Source organism: Plectropomus leopardus, chromosome 22, assembly GCF_008729295.1.
Source record: "Plectropomus leopardus isolate mb chromosome 22, YSFRI_Pleo_2.0, whole genome shotgun sequence".
NCBI lineage: Eukaryota > Metazoa > Chordata > Actinopteri > Perciformes > Serranidae > Plectropomus > Plectropomus leopardus.
Genome location: NC_056484.1, coordinates 18,301,853 through 18,321,345, shown reverse-complemented (window position 1 = coordinate 18,321,345; position 19,493 = coordinate 18,301,853). Strand labels below are relative to the sequence as shown.

General features: G+C 41.1%; 1 protein-coding gene across 7 annotated transcripts in view; it reads left to right on the top strand.

Moving 5' to 3' along the window:
* tfec (transcription factor EC) overlaps positions 1-18,704 on the top strand; it is a 57,599-nt gene extending 38,895 nt beyond the window's left edge. Inside the window, exons 1-8 of one of the 7 annotated variants that reach the window (XM_042511617.1) lie at positions 3,017-3,161; positions 8,168-8,422; positions 9,171-9,272; positions 12,270-12,390; positions 14,299-14,355; positions 14,448-14,523; positions 15,458-15,605; positions 17,440-18,704. In XM_042511617.1, the coding sequence (XP_042367551.1) occupies positions 3,105-3,161; positions 8,168-8,422; positions 9,171-9,272; positions 12,270-12,390; positions 14,299-14,355; positions 14,448-14,523; positions 15,458-15,605; positions 17,440-17,925 (1,302 nt within the window). In that variant the 5' untranslated portion in view covers positions 3,017-3,104 and the 3' untranslated portion in view covers positions 17,926-18,704. Of the gene's footprint in view, positions 1-3,016; positions 3,162-7,319; positions 7,606-8,167; positions 8,423-9,170; positions 9,273-12,269; positions 12,391-14,298; positions 14,356-14,447; positions 14,524-15,457; positions 15,606-17,439 lie in introns of those variants that run through there. The other 6 variants (XM_042511616.1, XM_042511619.1, XM_042511614.1 and 3 more) reach the window with 6 other exon arrangements.
* The last annotated feature ends 789 nt before the right edge of the window (positions 18,705-19,493 follow it).

The window sequence follows — 19,493 nt, the reverse complement described above, 5'->3', positions numbered from 1 at the left end:
AATGTAAACTAAAATCACTTCTTTTTTTTTTTTTTTTTCAAAAAAAAAAAAAAAAACTCCATTGGGTACCAAGGTCATTTTCTGTCTTTAAGTATGAATCTTGATTATTTTTTACACCACTGTTGAGGCAGACAATTTTCATAAATTCAATATTTCATCAAGGTAACAAGTACACACACACACTCACACATAGTTTCACGTGTAATCCAGTTAAAATGGCTATAATATTTAATTCATATGAGAATCATTAAAAGTGCAGTGGTGCCGTGTCCATTATGCATTCCTTTTCTAGCAGGATAAAACAGTCCTCAGATGTGGGAGCTGCACTTTGAAGTGTTGTCTCAGAAGCAGGCCAACTCTTACAGGAAGTCCCTGATGTTTAAAACATGCCATGCAGGGGGACTAACAAAGGTGAGCACTTGTGGCTCACCCTGAGATGAGCCAAAAATGGCCAGCGAGGAATTTGGCTAGATCTGATAGACTGAGCACGCACAGCGGACATCAAATAAACAAGGAGCAGACAAATATACACATGGGTAATGGTTAGTTGTAAGAATACAAAACACAGTGATGTGTGTATGTACCAACAGACACATGGACACACACACTTACATGAAGACACAGCTGACGTGAAGAACAGCTGAGTGTGCGTCATGTTGACCTTCAAATGGCAGCAAAATGATTTGGACACAGCAGCATAAATAATGCTCACCCATCCAGCTGCTGTGCTGAAGAGTATCAAGACTAGCATTCTCTATGTAATGAAATCATCCACCATGGACACGTGTGGGACAAATTACAATTTAACAGCTGAGAGGAGACATTAGCTTATTGTGCACTACAGTGTTAAACTGATTCTCAAAAAACATAATCTGCACCCGCTTGATTTGAGGGAAGCATTGGGATTCAATTTGCTTTATTACGTTCGATGTCCTCAAATTAGGTTCTGATGTATTTATTACAGCAGTGACTGTAGTGGATTTTTTAACTGGTTATGAAACAGTCTCTATACTGATACAAATACTAATACTGATGCCACTGTATGGCCTATAAAAGCAAAAAAGACCATTAGCGAAAAGACTGGCTAGTCCCAAAGAGTCATTCTTGAGGCCTGTCCTTGGGTCAGTCACTAAGTAAAAACTCTGAGGCCGGCAACAGAGCTTTGCAGAACCACCTGTCTCAACTGCAGATCGGAAGGGGAAGCATCCTACAACGGCAACAACTTCTCTGTCAGCTTCCCTTTGAGCCAAAGTTATCACTGCAGTGCTAATCTGCTGCGACAGTTTCAATGACTGGTCTATTTTCTATTCTACATGATTTAAGTAATAGGCAAGGATTACTGCTAGAAAAGCAGACACACACAAACGCACACACATAAACACACGAGCAGAGAGTACAGTAACAGACAGCTACCTCAGCCCTGCAGAGTTCAAAAATATTTTTTTTGTCATCACAGAGAAAGAAAAGTACTTTAAAAAATTAACCCTTGGTTATTTGTCCTAAATTCCAGGTAGAGGAACAGATAGTGGTTCCCATGTAAACAATACCCAAGCTGTATCAAAAGATATAAAAAACCCTCAGTTCATGTTTGCAATAATTACTGAATCAGCAATGAGAATAAAACTGTAAAGAACCATGTTGGATTTTACTCTAGGTTTAAAACTGTTTACTAGAGCTTCATTTCCACTACACAAATAACCCGCTAACATCTGGCTTTTTAATGCAATGGTAATGTTTACAATAGACATTGTCATTTGACTCTCCAGTTATCACAGGTATTTATCACCTCTGGCTTTGACTGGCATTGATGGAAACATGCTAATTTCAGCTCCGTGACCTGCGAGATGCAATGACGCACTGCCAATAATTACAGTCCCTCTCCACCTAAGAAGCGCTAAAACATTGATCCAAATTAGTCTGCACTGAGTTTGAAAGACAGACTGAATAAGTAAGATATATATGAAGACAAGTAACCACCGTTGTGCAGCTGTCTACTGTTTACCCTCAACCAGACAAAACAATCCACACACAGACACACACAGACTCGTCTGCTGCAGAGCCGTGTATAGAGCTCGGCGCTCCAGGCAATGGGAAAGCAGTCTATGGCCTATTTTTATGCATGTTTAAAAAACCTACATGCACATGCCAATTTTGGTGGGGCAGGGGTATCATTTACATAAGCCAGGTAAATGCAGGTAGGATAGAAACCTAGCAGTATTCTGTGTTTGCATTGTTTGCTGTGCTGCTCAAATTTTTGAAGGTGAACTTGGTGCAAGATAGACAAAATGTGCATTTGTTTTGAGAGAAAAATGCTAAACTAGCTTGGATTGTTTTGCTAACTGTGGTTGGATTTTAAAGTTGGACTCCCTTTTCCTGTATTTAGTGAGAAGTCAGAAGTCTTGGCTTCTGATTTAGCTGATTGTTTTTATTATCTAAAGGTTGGGACCACAGGGAGGATTTGCAATGACCCCCGTACAGTTTTGCTGTGTCCAGGAATTCTCTAAGAGCGGTTCTGGGAAGGCCTCTATCGGCCTTTGTTGTGGCCTGACAGCAACTGGGACATGATAACAACTTCGTGTGAGTGTACATCTGTGTGTTGTAGCATATTTGCACACATACACAGATTACATTTCTGTGCGTTTCCCTAGTTGACTGTGAGTGTAGCTTGATGGTTGAGAAGCCTTCCAAGGGAAGTGGGTGTCGTGAAGATAACCTGGTAGAATGTGCTGAGCTGGGCTGGATGTTCTGCAGGAAGGAAAAGTGTGGTGATCCACAAGCAGGAACTCACATTCTGTCAACTTATTACACCCCCTACACACACACCCCAACCCCACTAACTGCCATCTGTATTTCTGCCTCTGTCAGGCCTTTTCCCTGACCGAAAACACACACGTTCTAACACACACACACAGGAAACAGCCAATGCGGCTCCCAAATAAGCTGATGTGTCATGCCTTCCTTTCTGATATTTCTGCAAAAGCTCCCTTCTCCTTCCTCTTCTTCTCTCCCTGTCTCAGTGAGACACAGCTGTAGCCGTGACAGTTCATGTTCTTCTGTACGAATTTGCAGCTCCTGTGGTGGGAGACGCTGCCACTCTGGGAGCCATGAGTCGCTGTTGTGTGGTCAAAGTGATCACCTTGACAGAGATCCAACTTCTACAGGTAGGGGGAAGCGAATCGGCTACAGGCCAGGCAAATTGGGACGAGATCAGATATAGAAAAGTGTAACTGTGTGTGCAGATGTTTGTATTTGCATGAGAAATTTGTCTAAGCTTTATAAGAGGCATGCACTTACAAGCTGAATCACTGAACAGCCACCGTGGAATGCAATTTTAGTGATCAGTTTGCTATCCCAGACTTATCTTCCTTGACATTTCACAATCAAGGGTGTGTGTGGTTACAGCTATTTACTGGTTAGCAGCCTCAGCAGAAAAACAGTAAGCATGTCCAAGGAAGGCTTTTCGTTCAGCCTTCGTCTTATCTTTGTAGATTTAAAAATGGGGGAAATATAATCTATTCTCAGTGCATTGTCAAAAACAACATTTTACAGAAATGAATCCAGACCTCCTACCAGGTTTTGTCCATAATTTGTACAGCTAAGTTAATGTCACCATCACCCAGTGTTTCATAAGTTGTTGGATTTTTCTGAAGTGAAAGGAGAACTTGGGCAAGACTGAAACTGAGTTAAGCAAGAGCTTTTCATTTAGAGGGAACACCTGTGAGTCTGTCTGTCTGTCTGTCTCTCACAATGGCAGTGTGAGTGCAGCCTTTTCAGTGGGACTAAAGAAAAACTTTTTACTCAGAGGTAATTTTTTTTTAATTTTTTAATTTCACAAATAGGGAAATCGTTTGAAAGAATATATTAAACTGGACTTTTGGGTGTCTGTGTGTGTCTAGCCTAAAGTTGTCTTTTTGTGGAAAATGTGTGATTTTAATAACATAACTAGGAGTATATGGCCTGATGGAGTGATGGAGTTGTTACCAGGGCATTGCTGTGAAATGCTTTATAGTTCCAGTTATGTGCACTTGCTTGCCTAAATCAAATCCATGTGCTATGTAAACATTGAAAAAACGTGTTGTAGGGCTTACAGTTTTGGTTAATTTAGCATTTGATAGACTGACATCCTTTCACTGGTGACAAACTGCTTAATTTTTAAGTAAAAAAAAAGCATGAAATTCAAAATGGTCTTTCCCTTTAGTCCGCGCTCCATTGTGACCTTTAGCTCTGCAAAGCGCTATTTATTTAGAGGTGGTGAAATTTGAATGTTGATGTAAATGTCTTAACTTTTGTTGTATTTTCTGTTGGCTTTGCTGACAGATGGCTGGCTTGCCAACTTGTGGAAAAATGAACATTATCCATCCTCCGGTCCCCACTTGTTCCTCGACTGCTCTGCACTACACACAATCTGGATCTGTAGGAAGCTAATGTTAGCTAGCTAGTTGCACCGCTCTTTGTCAGCTGGTAAAACTATCCTGGTGGCTGAACTTTTTGCAGCCCACCCTCCAGACTCCCCCCAGGTTGCCTCGTTGAGTGACCAGCTTCATTTTGACCGCAAACCCCCTTCAGCATTGTTAACCATGTTAGCACCACTAGCTGTGCTGACACTGCAAAGAGAACTAAGAGAGCTAACATCGGTAACATATCAACAATGTTGATGGGTTACAGCTAAAGATTAAGCCGCTTGTTCACCAGGGTGAGCTGGGGGGCAACTGGAGGGTGGACACAATGTTTCCAGAACAATGCTGCTGGGTCGGGACGGGACAGCAGACGGACATGTGTAACCAAAAATATTCCTGCCATTAACTCATTAATGGTTGACTCTTGACATCTTTAGTGCAATGTGAATTAATAGTAGAGCATAGTAGAGTATTTGTTGGACTCCATCAACCTGCTGCATTCACGTGTGGTTAAGATCCTTGCAAGTACACTGATTATGTTAGTAAAGAAGTCTGACAGAGAAAGAAATAGGCTGTGCGTGTTGAATGCAGGCGTTGTCTGGTTCTGACATCTTTATTATAATCATTTAAACGTCTCCAATGAAGATAATCAGTTTAGGAAGATGCAGCTGATCTCCTAATGGCACTTATATCTTTTAACTTAGGGTAGAAACTATAAACCAAAACTAGATAAAGTTGCATTATGTAGTGTCCATATGAAAAAAAATCTGGAGCTAGAAAAAAAAAAAATTAAATGCATTGACTGATATACTTGCTTTGATGTAAGTGATTTTTTTGCCTGCTAGGTTTTGCACGCCAGGAATAACTGTGCAAATGTGTGCAAATGGAAAGTGAACCTGTGACCTCTTCTCTACCCGTAACCTCAAACACTGCCTCAACTGTTGCAGCAGGTGCCGGTAGCCACAGTGCAAAAACGCTCAACTCTCAAACGTCAAAATAGTCACTACAATCCCAAACTTGGCCCTCGATTGATTAGATTCATATCTCATTCCTGTCCCATGTGTATGGCGGGCATTGATAATTTCAGCATGTCCTCTTCACACATACACAGGGCCTGCCATTGTCAAGCTTGGCCTCGGTGACTGAAGCACCATTACCTCTCAAATCTAATCAGATTCCCTTAAGTGGATAACAAGCGTGTCTCCGGCATTTACAGTAGTGAGAAAGCTGAAGTGAAACCAGGACAAACCACTGTCACACAAAGCAGATGCGGTGTGTCGCAGTCCTGGCATCCCTCCTGCTATCCGTAGTGGAAAAAAATGTTGATTGGCTAACAACTGGCATCTTGTTTGGCCTGAAGAAGGCAGATAAGAGCTCTCAGTCACTACTGACAAGTTGAGTATTGTGGATGAGCCCGTTCTCAGTTAGGAGTATGAGTGGTGAATAACCGAAGCTGGTCTAGCTGACATGAAGAATTTAGTGCTGAGTTTCACTACAATTCCACACTTGAAATGGCTGAAAGTCCCCATGGTTTAGCAGTGTTGTGCTAGTTGACATTTAACCAAATCGAAGTTTCATTGCTACTAGAGGTCTGATAACACAACAGGCTAATTGCTTGCAAGCTACTAATTTAATCCATTCCAGATATCGTTTCTGTGAGACTATGCAACTTTCTTACTCTTTGAAATTAAAACTCAAGCCACAAGCAATGAAATGCATTGTTGCTCGATTGAATTCTCCAGTAGTTTTGTGAACGCAGCCTTACTTGAGCTAACAGTGGCTTATGTTTGTTTGTTTCAGCAAACTTAAAGTAGATATAGGCTATAGGTTTTAATAAACATTACTAATGGGGCTGCAAGAACCCTATAACACCAAGCATTCACTTAACCAATAAATAACAACATACGTCATAGTTTAACATGTTACCTAGAGCATAGCTAAGTTTCACTTTCGGTGTAGTTAAAAATCGTAAGGTTTTAGCAAATATGCATGTTTGGGGAGTACTAACCATATGACTGGATAAATGAGACTTGGATTATACTATATGACTTGTGTAAGAGTTTGTAAACAGATGTTTTGATCAATATGCTGGTTTCTGTGGAGGCTTGCGAGGCATGCATTTTCTTCACAAATTCAAGGTAACACAGCATGACTAACTGATATAAAAATGGTCAGTTTGTGGGTGAAGCATTCCAGTATTCCTTTAGCCTAAGCCATGTTGCATAGTTTTCTAAATCTTCTAAAGTAAGACACCAGCATTGTTGCTTATCTGACTTATCTAACGACCTCTAACTGATTAGCTGAGGTCCGTCATGGAAAAAACAGCCATGTATTTATAAAAAGAAGTTCAGGCAAGCCCATGGAGCACGCTATTTTGGCCAGTGAAAAGAATACTTTTAAGAGGAAGTTCAAAAACAAAACTGGGTAAAAGAGACACGATGAACATCTACAGCTGACAAGACTAACATAATAATCCCACTGCTAACAATCCATGTATTATTACTGGGCACACCCAAAAGTAACAACAGTGAGCTTCTTTGTTTGCTCCAGACCAGTAAGTAATCTTGTCATTTTTAGGTGATGTTCCTTCTGAATAGCCATAAACACAGTTCTAAAGACCTCAAAATAGCTTTATTGCAGTTTTTCTTTGAGAAACTGATCACACTAAACTGTCTACATTGAAACCAGTGAATGAATGAAAAGACTTGTTAAAAATGGCAATAGAGTTATTTAAAACCCCCATTGGGGAACAAGGGTCAATTGTGCTGCCACAACCCCTGGAGCAGGCAGGAGAGGACGTCGGCAGCTGACCACTGATTGGTCACTTCCACAGAAAAGGGCGGTCTTCATGAATTAGTGACAGACGCTAAAGGCAGATATCCTGCAGTGATCAAACCCTGGGTGATCTGACAGTCCAGTGTTTGAAGTGATTATCATGCTACGCAACATAAAGGCTTACCCCCAGCTTTGGGCCAATTAGTTCACTTAGGGCCCTTTATAAGACTTTGGTAGGGGACTTGGAAGTACAGACAGTCACCAAGAAGTCAGCAGCTCAACAGGATAGCAGCAGCAGCAGATCTGGATGCCCAAAGTTGACTTGCTGCTTCACCAAAACAAACAAATCTGAAGATTATCTGCTTTTCTGAGAATGCCACACTTAACTGACTGCAGTTACTACACGATGCGGGACGCGACCAGAGCTTCAAATGTAAGAACATCAGAATCTAGGAAAATACCTGATAAAATTTTTCTGTTGAATAGTCCTTTCATGTTTTCATATTTTTTTGTAAAGCTTTTATCATGGGTTTGACTATCTTGACTTCTGGCTGTATGTATATGTATTTGCTACTGCCGATTAATAGAATATAAAAGTAAGAAGAAAGTTGTTTTGTTTGTCAACTTAAGCTGAATTCTGGGGGAAAAAGCTTTTGCCATTGACCACATTTTTCAGTCAGAGTGTATGACAATACTTTATTTGAGAAAGGGCCTTATGAGACTTAATTCTCATAAAGACATTTCAACATGACTCACTTTAATGTGAGTGTGCTTCAAAATACAGGACTGCTGTAAGTCTGTAAATTTGCTCGGCATAAATGACTAATAATGGGAAATACTGACACGCAACTATTTCTGTTTGTTGAGTTGGACCATCTTTTCGCAAAGCCGACAGCTGCTGTGAACACCTCATGCACATATGTTCTTAGTCAGCCCTGTTTCAGTTAATTTTCTGTTTAGTCAACTATTTAACTTTTGCTTTGTCTTCGCTGCAGGTACAGAGCCACCTGGAGAACTCCAAATTCCACCTCCACCAGACCCAGAATCAACAGGTCAAGCAGTACCTGACGCTGGGCTCTAAACTGGCCTCGTCGGCTGGGCAGGGTCACGCTGTTGCGCATCCACACGCTCCTGGCCAACCACTGGCCACCGTACCGATCATGAGGAATGGACATATGCCCTCCGTCAGCGACGGCAGCAACCCCAACAGCCCTGTTACCCTCCTTACTATGGCAAATCACGACAGCGAGGTGAGTGAGAAAAAGAAAGTGTGAACTGTGATGTTGGTGAATATATGGAACTGAAATTGAGCAAGCTCAAAATGGAACTGGAAAGATGAGAAATTGCAACAACAAAATTGGAACCATAGACTCTGCGACATACCAAAAAAGTGTGTGTCATAATTTTTTTAAAATTTCGCAACAATCTTGACATATTTTTCTGTTAACACACCACACTCCTGTCAAAGGAAATGTTCCATTCTGTGATCATTTTGTATGCCCTTTGTAAGAATTCTGTCCTAGTCCTTGTAAATTCTGTCATGAAGGGAGATAAATCACGGCTGACACTTTGTTTAGACAACCACTCAGTATGTAATATAATTCACAAGCATCCGATATATGTCTGGGTTTGAAAGAGCACTTCCAACTTATCATCCAAACAAAGTGATGCCATTATTGATCTCCCTCTCTCTCTCTCTCTCTCTGATGTGTTCATCAATAACTTCAGACATGCAGCCTCTGATGAGAGAACCCTTCCAAAGCAGGAAACTAGTTTGATAACAGATGCATGTTTTTCTCGCCAACGATGCTAACTAACTAGGCGCTGGAAAACTTGTCTGTTATTGGATTAGTCTCTCGACAGTCCCTCCCCTTCCCTGTGTCTACTTTAGTTTGAATGTTGAGATTTCAAAAAGATCCGACTTGGACAGTATTGATATTCTGGTAGAAACATCATCAGCCTGTCCATGAGTACACTGAAATTACTGTTTTCTTTTAGTTTCCAATGGATGAAGTTATTGATGACCTAATTAGTCTTGAATCCGGTTTCAATGATGGAGGCTTGGATTGCATGGAGCCTAACATCATAATGCAAAACAATGTAAGTATGATTCACATTAACAGCTACATTAACACTTTCAAATGCGACAGACGGTCAGCAGTTTGAAGGTCTTTTCTATTGATTTCTGCACAATCCTTTCTTTGTTAACCTGCTCTCATTATTGTAGTTAAGTTCCTCAACTAATAATCTTACTCTTTTGTCAAGTTGAACGGAGGACTTGAAAGTGAGGTTCCTCCACCCAAACATTTAGAAGCAGGCTTGACTTGCTTGGGAAAAAGGGGACCTGTCTTAGTTTGGGGTCAGCTTAAGTATGGTGATGAGTCAAAGTTCATCAGGGCTTAGTAACATTTCTCACATTACTCAAGAAGATCAACAATGCAGATTAAGTTAAAAAAAAAAATGAAAGGAGGATGTTTTAAGACAGAGGTTTATACCTAAAGACAATAGAAAAAAATATGTAGTAACTAGGGATCCAATGAGGGATTGAGAAATTCACCAGTGCTAATGATTAAGACAATAATTTGGCTAACAGCCGACACCGACGGACACAAAGAAATCTTCGTTTTAAAGAATAACTGAACTGTTTTAAATTCATTCAGTCCTTCATTACACCAGCTTTGAATAAGCACAAATTCAATCATATAAACAGTATACTGTATATTACCTGGAAAACATTAACTAATTTATCCCCCCAAAAAATGTATTTATTCAAGTTTCATGCCAAAAACTACATTTTAGTTTACACTGACCACTTCGGTCAATAATAATTTATACTGAACAGATTTTGAACGCATCATAATCGAACAAAGTACAACCTCTGTTAGCTGTTAGTTCTGGCCACCAGCTGCTAACAACTAACAGCTCATAGTTATTCCCCTTCTGGCAATTTAAACAGAAATTTGTTGTTCACAATGTAGCATCATCAGGAAAAAAATGGGGTGCACCCCTGATGTGTCAATAGTGAGTTCACTTCATCCCAAAGGTGTCCCGGGGAAGATCTCTGTTTGTCCCAAACACGTTTTCTAGCTTCTCAGGAACAATGGTAAATTATTAGTCTTGAGCCCTGCTTTTTATCCTGCGAAAAATTGATGCGACGCAACAGAAAAACATCAGCCATCGGTGAATGTCCTTTTACTTACTAATAGGCTGATGGCAGTCAAAAAGGTGAATATAAGCTGATACCAATGTTTATCCTGTAAATCGGTGCAGCCCTATTAGTAACTGCCTTACTAAGGTCCATTCTTCTCCAATGTAAAAAGGAACTATTTGTTTTGATTAAATAAAAAATAAAAAAGTGTTCGAGCTGCCTGAATTTTTAAGTCAACTGCATTTGAGAGGAAAATTGTTACAAATTGACCTCAACTTATCCTCTCAAATTCAGTCACCTTAAAATTTTAAGGCGGCGTGGACACTAGCTTTTTTAGGTTCAAACAATTGGATCCTTTTTGCAGTGTAGCAATGGCACCACAGACAAGCACCATCATCTGGATTCATGGCCAAGAAGGAATTCAAATACTCTCTGCAAAAATGTGGGACAAGGGTCCATTTGGCTGGAGAACATAGCGACACCTGAGCCAAATACTGAGAAAGTTTGTGGGATGGGAAAACTGGGAATCTGGCCTAACTCCTTAAATACAGGGAGAGACAGATTGGCAGACAAAGAGTCATGCACACAGATAAAGTGACACACAGCAAAACACAACTGATACTGTGACAGGGAAGGAATGAGGGGGGAGATAAAGCACTGGGAGAGAGGAATGGGAGAAACAGTGGGTTTCAAATGAGGACAGAGGCGCGACAGAGGAGCGAGAGATTTTTGTTGGAGAGAGTTACTGAGCCATTGGATTGGGCTAATGCATACACTCCCCATGGGCTTGTTCAGAAATGATACCATGCTTAAATGGATCAATTCATCCTAATTAGTCATACAGTACGATGCATCACGTCGTTTCGCCGTGTCAACACATCCAGGAACACAGACGGGAGAGGGACTGAAGTGATTACAATAGGAGTAGTAGGGGAATTGTTGCAATCTTTCATTTTGATAAGCACTTTTTGTCCCTTCCTCCTCCTCCTCCTCCTCCTCCTCCTCTTCTCCCATCTTGGTGAGATAATGAGAAAGAAATGCAAACCAACTGCAGATAACTGAAATGTCTGCAGTTTCTTGTGTTATGTTTCTTCTCCTTTTTTTCTCTCCCTTACTTTCCATTCCTTCCCATCTCTTGACTTGACATGCAGCCTTATCACGTTCACCGGTCTGGCAGTTAGATTTGACACACATGTCGTGGACAAAATTGGCTGCGCGCATTGGTGGAATGCATGGTGGCTTCTGTAGCATTTTCCCATAAATACACAAATGCGAATTAGACACACATGTGTGTCAGCACGCCATATCTTGACATCTCCCCGGTCCGTGAAAAGATGTCATTATCGCAGAACTGATGCACGCTTTTCCCAGACGAGCAGAGACCCGTAGGAAAACAGTTTTGCCTCTGTTCAAGCAATTGACCCAGCTAGCCTTTTCATCTAATGGGATGCTATTTCTAACACAGAGCACATCTCTGTGTTAGGAGCGCTTTCAAGTGGAGGGGTTTTGAAAATGGTGACATTAGCAGATCAAGGCACTGCGTCTGGGCAAACCAAACCTCACAAGGCTTTAGGGTTAGATGGAGTACGGTTGGAGGTTGACCCTCTATTGACCCGGTTTCAGCGAGATTCAGAAAGGTTAAGGTCTTGTTAGGCTGTTTTTTACTCTTTGTGATACAAGATGAGCATGCAGTACGTCCTGCTGAGACAGACATGTGGATACTACAAGTCCCTGCTGGGAAGTCCAGAGCCACAGGCCTGGGGACTGACAGCCGACTCTGCAAGGCTGTGATCACTCCATTCGCCTCTTGTCATTTCTGTCAATGATAAACAAAGCCACACAGTGGCTAAAAACAGCTATTTATGTTGTGGTTTGCAAATGTGTTTGCATGCTTAACACATGACTGACAATTTCTCTTTCTCCCTCCCTCCTCCTCCCCTCTCTCCTAGGTGTCCCTCAGTAGCAGCATGCTGGACGTCTATGGGGGTGAACAAGGTATGAACGCCCCTAATGGTGGACTGAGTCCCACATCTAACCCCACAAAGCTCACTGTAAAAAGGGAATACACAGGTATGAACTCATACCATAGCGCTGATCAAACAACTAAAGGATTAATGAATAATTACATGCTCACATTTCTGTAAAAGTTAAAATCACACAAATGCTGCTCGCTACAAGAAAGCGTTTTGATTACAACAAAAAATAAGGCACATTACTGGTACATTAAAGGGACAGTTCAGATTTTTTTGAAGTGGGGTTGTTTGAGATACTTATCCATTGACAGTATATGACAAAGAGTAGATGTCAGTCAGCACCCCTCCAGTTTGGAGAAGCAGGCTGGAGTTGGACATGAAAGCTAAGAAATGTACTGTTGTGAAAGGGGGCCAGCAACAAAATGAAATTCAGTCACTTCAAAAAAGTGCTACCTCAAAAAATCAATATCAGTTTAAGAGTACGCCATATTGAGAGTATTTTCACTGTTCTACCTTAATGTCAGACAGGGGTTTTAAATGGAAAAATGAAGTTGTTATATTGCTCTATTCAAAGCAAGATTCTAATAAGAGAACAGTCATTTAATATTGCTGAACAAAGGAACTGCTAGTTTACAGGTGCCTCATGAATTTAGTTATTTTGGGTTTGAAAACACAAACTTGCTCACTGATTGAAGCAGCTGCAGACCAGCAGCTCCAGGGTTCAGTAAGCTAAAATTGTTTTTCTCAGTGGAATCTTGACAATGGCTTTCACAAGATCATAGATGGGGAACTAATGGTCTGTCTGACTGAACAGTAAAGCAGTGAAAATACTCTCAATAGAGCATACACTTAAACTGATATTGATTTTGTTCAGTTGGGATTTTTTTAGGTGGCTAAAATACATTTTGTTGCCCCCCCCCCCCCCCCCCCCCCCCCCCAGAGATTCGTTGATTTCTTGTGCGCCCCCCACCGCCCCCTCTCCCACCATCCACAGCAGTATATTGCTTAGCTTCTGTGTCGCACTCCAGCCTGCTTCTCCAAACTTGGGGGCATGCTAGCTGATAATGACTATAGCACACTGACGATTGATAACCTCCCCATAACTCCACTTCAAAAAATCCAAACTATCCCTTTAAAGCTCTGGGTGGGTGCTACAAAGAACAGAGTGTACCTGTGTTAGCTAAAAAAAGGCAATGTGTCTGTTCCTGCTAAAGTCGACTCCAATTACATGTGTCAGGCAAACAACAGACAAACGTCTAAGCCGATTTGTGTCCAGCGTTTGACAAACACTGTCCCGCTTGTCACTGGCTCCCTTAATAGGCTGCAGAAACGTGTAGACTTTTCGACACAGTGCTAGACAAAAACAAAAAACAAACAAAGGGCCCTTTAAGACATTTCTTATTAATGTCATGCATCAAGAAAAGAAGCCCAATTGATTTAGGAAATAGAAAGGAAGCTTGAAGAACCCTTCACTCTCAGGGAGCAAATAAGGAAATTGCCATCTGTTTCATTTGAGCATGGGCACAGAGGACAATGGGGCTGTTCCACAGAGTTTAAATTGTCTTGATTGAATCAACAGAGACAAATTGGGAAATCCAATCTCAGGTCGCCAATTATGTAATTTGGAAGAATGTGAACACAAATATGGATGTAGTGGCATTCTCCAGGACAGATTAGCGAATTTGCTAAACTGTCTTAATTATGGTAGTTTTAAAGTGATCCCCATTTTTTCCGTCCACAATGAGCTTCAGACATGCTGGAGGGGATAAATTGGGCTCATCCAGTGTGTGTGTGTGAGGAGGTCAAGCTTGTGTCTGTGTTTTGGGCTAATGCATGGAAACTCCGCAATGTGGCAGACCCCGCCACTGAACTCCCTCAAACAACTGATTGTGTGTCCCTTGACTGGACCTTTTGTGGAATTCTGTGTTCGTTGTTTTACAGTTTCTAAGTTAGTGTGCGTCACTAATCAATTTGTCTCCCTCTGTGATTTTTTTTATTCTGACAGAGCATGACACAAGAGTGATGGCCAAAGAGAGACAGAAAAAAGACAACCATAATCTGAGTAAGTGTCTCCTGCTGCTGCAGATTATCATCTGAGAATTGGATATGGCAATGTCCTATTGATCATTGCCCCTTTTTTTTTTGCTTGCTTAGTTGAAAGAAGGCGAAGATACAACATCAACTACAGGATTAAGGAGCTGGGGACACTCATACCAAAGTCGAACGACCCGTAAGTTGCGAAATCTAAATGTATTTATTGAAACAATGCCCCTACTTCGCTTCACTTTATGTCACTGGAACAACTGCAAGACCTTGTCTGGCGGGGAAGCATATTAAATTCCGAGCACAAAGACACTCCAAACGTTGTTCATTGAATTCAAATGAGTACTCAAGCACATTTCAGTCATATTTCAAGGGTGCACTTGAACTCCCATTGTAGTCGACTCTCCAAGAGCTGTACATCCTCTCGCTGGGTCCCAGCAGTTCAGCTCAAAGCATGAATGATGAGGAAAGGGTCAAATGCAAAGAAGTGGGCCGCACCATTTGAATCAAAGTTTGAAGCACAATTGGAACATAGAGATGGAGCGTGGAGCTGAATTGAAATCCACCGGCCATCTTTCGCAATTGAACTTTGCTTCGAATTTAAATGGGAGGTTGGCGTTGTCGTCGCGCCGTTAACACCAGATAAAGGAGATTATTAGCGCTGATCAGACCAACGTCTCACTCGTGTGGGAAAGGACAATTTTACTACAGCTCCCCTTAAAAAAAAGCAATAATATCTGCAAAAGAATGACTTGCACTCTAGCACCTCAAGTCCAAAGCTCCATTTTCTCCTCCGTCTTGCTACTTAGCTCATTTTCCCCTCACCTATTTTTACTCGAGGATTAATTTTACCGAACAAGGAGGTACGAGAATGGACTTTCCACATAGCTACTTAACTATTCTATTAAAATTCCCATTCAGTGTCCCCATGTAATGTCCAAGGATGAATAATTGCCCCATGTAAATCACCATTTCTTATTCATATCATAAAAGGGGGAAAAAAAGCCTCTGTGTTAAAACTTTTCCCCCACCGTTTTTTCTTTTTTTATTACGGAGGATATTCTGCCGACATCAGGGGGTTCTGTGTAAAAGGTTATCTTTTACATTTCTCTGCTCTGCAGCGACATGCGCTGGAACAAAGGCACCATCCTGAAGGCCTCGGTGGAGTACATAAGGTGGCTGCAGAAGGAGCAGCAGCACGCTCGGGAGCTGGAGAGCCGTCAGAAGAAGCTGGAGCAAGCCAACAGGAGACTTCTGCTGAGAATCCAGGTAATAAAATATAACGCGCCAAATGTGTTCGGTGTGTTTTTGTGGTATGCACAGCAACAAAACAGCTTTAACTAAAACAATTAAACTCAGCCCTCAACTCATAAATCTGTATCTGTTCTGTTAAAACAAGTAAATTACTATTAAATTATTGTTTAGTCTTAAAAAAAAGGAAGATGCACAAGCATAATATGAGATGACATTTTTTTTGCTGCGCTTTTACTTGTCAGAGGAAAGTGTGGCAACAAGGAAATTGAGGCCTACAAATCAAGATTATTTCACATTTCAAACTAAGAATAAAGCAGCAGTGTGGTAGGATTTAGTGGTGAGGATTGCAGATTGCAACCAGCTGAAACTTTTTCCAGTGTGCCAAGCATTATGATATCTTCAAGAGGTTTTTACAAGAAACCAAATTATCTACAGAGGCCTCTTCTTCTCTAAAAAGAAACAGACCCCTGGATTTAAACCGGTAAAAACACTGAATCAAAGCAGTTTCACGTTAAAAATCAATGTTTCTCTGACACTGTTCAGCTTGTTGTGGAGGGGCTGCTTATTACAGCGAAAACTTGAATGGCCCTTACCTAGAACCAGTATTTGGTTTAACAGTACTTGGAGCTACCCACTTTTAGAAAACCAAAACATGACATGACCTTATATAATAATAATAATAATAATAATAATAATAATAATAATAATAATAATAATAATAATTAATATTATTATTATCTTCCACTTTTACCAATATGTCCCTCATAATCCTCTAAACCCAACACACTGGATCTTTAAATGATTTATATTGGATATCATTTGCAGGACAACACAGTTACAAGTTTAGAACTACAAAAAGAGTTGGTTATAATGATCATGTGGCGCTGGCTTTTAAAATGTATAGCGTTCCTCTAACACAAAACCAGTGATACTCCGAGTAAATGTGAGTTTACGCCTCAACACAAAGGGTTAGCCAATAAACTCAAGTCTCTGCACTTCTTCCCAGTGCAAAATCCAAGTCAACTCTTATTATCACATTACTGATTTATTTAAAAACAGCCTCCCCCAGGCACCTAACAGGCCTGTTTCATTACGACTAACATCAGTTTGGTGAAGACAGAGGGCTCACTCTGTCAACCCCACCTCACTCAATCATCCCGGGGTGCTTCACACTCCAAAGCTTTACGGCCTCACAACGTAAACTCATTTTCACTCCAGAGCATTATGACCCCTAAACCTAAACAAGACCAACCCCCTTTATCCCTCCTGTTGTTTACATGAGCTCCTTCAACTCCTGCCTATCTCTGAGGGCTCAGTGCTAATTATCTAATGAGTAAACACACTGACCCTGGCTCTTTCAGTGAAAAACAACAGGTGAGGAATAGATGATGAGCACTTATGAAAATATGCTTATTGACAAATGCAGATATATAGTTCCCTCAAATGATGGGAAGAACTCAAAACCTGTAATCATCTTCAAAGATGACAAAACTATCCAGGAAACACTGACTACCACAGATGTTAACAAAGGTCAAACAGGTCTTTGTGATGACACTGATAGGTGATTAATGCTGTGATAAGAGTGTGTTTGTGTGGGAGAAGAGTGTGAGTCAACACCCAAACTCCCAAAGTATCATTAATTCCGAACCTGACCTCAGTATGTGGAGGAGATGTGGTGCGTGGTGATGTCAAACAATAATGTAATCGCAAATTTTTTCATAAGTTTGGCATTCACACATTTTCAGGTGTTTTTTTTCAGTTCTTATCTACACTAACATGCAATGAGTGTGGAGATAATATTCTCAAAATACCATTTTTAAGTCATGGTTTCTTTTCCGGTGTTTTCCAGGAGCTTGAGATCCAGGCACGAGCACACGGCCTCCCAAACATGGCTTCAGCTTTGGGTACAGTTGAACTGTCGTCCCATCTCCTCAAACAACAACAGCAGCAGCAGCAGCAGCAACAGCAGCAGTCGTCTCCCCAGGCCCAGCAACCCCAGCAGCCGCCCCTCTACCAAGAGGACCCCAACAGCGACTACCTCCAGAGGATAGCTGCTGTGGCCGGCGTGCCATCCATTCCCACTCCTGCCAGGCCGCAGGACCACATCCCAGGCGCCGATGGCTGCACCACATTCTCCGACCCACTGTCCCACTTCACAGACTTCTTCAGCACCACCCTTAAGGAAGAACACCGGCTGGATGAGATCCTGATGGACGACCCTCTCTCGCCGTTTGGGGCAGACCCGCTCCTTTCGGCTGGCGGCTCGCCAGGAGTCGCGTCCAAGGACAGCAGCCGCAGGAGCAGCTTCAGCTCTGGAGAGGGGGACGACCTATAAGGCACCCCCCTCAGTAACACACAACAATACTACTGTAATCCCCAGTGGGAACGGGGCGTACACAGAGCCTTTAAAAGACTGATGGCTCCCAGCAAACAATGACCACTCACAGGGTTGCAAGTAATTTAAATGACAGCTAACACACCTGACAGTGCCCCTAAAAGTGCCACCTGTATATAAAGTGTGTAGTTCTTGTTGGCCAGGTGGGTGGCCCCAAAAATCTTGCATTCTCCAAAGCACAGACGGACCTGAAATAACTCATGGACCTCCACCTGCTCTTTTTAACTTCACTATAGACAATGAATATGTTTCTCTGCCTCCCGGACAGAGCAGAAACAGACTCACAAGAAAAAGGGAGACATTTTTCAGTCTTTAAGTACATAATGTAAATGACCATGTCTACTGTTTGTCTATGTAAACACTGTGGTAGCTGTACACTGTAACATTTATGCAAAAATAATCACTGAAAACCTGCCAAAACTGTCTTTTTATTAAAATGAAAAAACTACTACTTCACAGAGGGATTGTAAACAGTGATGTGCCTTATTCAAACACCTGTTTTGTCTTATAAAGAGATCTGAACATGTGACTGATGTACTCACCGCAATGCCTAACATGTCTGTGTCTTTTAAGTGTTTTTTTTTTGTTAAATAATTGCTTATGTATTTATATATGTTTTAATCCATGTACTCCTGAAAAAGATATATATTATTATCTAACATGTTATCTTTTTTATTCTTAGCAGGGGTGGAACAAATATAATAAACCCCTTTTTTTGGTATGCCTGATTTTGGCTTGTTGTTGTCACCTCACACAAGGCATCATGTATTTAAGGTCTGCAATCATACATCCCCAAACCATAGATGAAATAATTCATGGGCCTGCTGGGCACAGACCCAGGGACCCAAAGTGCAGGTGGCCCCCCTGGCTGTCACCTGTGGAATGTAACTGAAACTAAGATGTACCGACCAGGAAGAGGCACATGAAGATGACAAAGAGAAGTAAAGAAACTGCAAAGAGACCATAAAGAACGACAATGGGGGAAAACAAATGCAAAAAAAGAAAATGGCACAAAATGATCAAAAGAGACAAGAAAATTACCACAAAATTACAAAGAGATACAACACGACTTCAAATAGACATAAAATAACTATAAAAAGGACAAAACAAATACAAAGAAACACAAAGCAACTACAAAAAGAAAACATGACCAAAACCCCAAAAAACAAACAACAAAATGAGCTTAAAGAAAAGCAAAGCATCTACAAAACAGGTCAAAATAAATGCAGACACAAAATAATAAAAAAAGAAAAAACTAACCTAAATAACAGACAATTATGTCAGAGACACAAAACAACCTAAACAAATACAAAGAGATCCCAAATGACAACTAAAAGACAAAAAAATCCCTCAAAATTCCCCAAAAGAGACAAAAAGATTTCAGAGACAAAAACAACTACAAAAGAGGGCAAAATAAATATAATCCATAGAGACAAAAACTACAAAAAGGGGCAAAAAACACACAAAAAGACTAAAAGGAGACATAAAACAATAAAAAAAAAACCCCA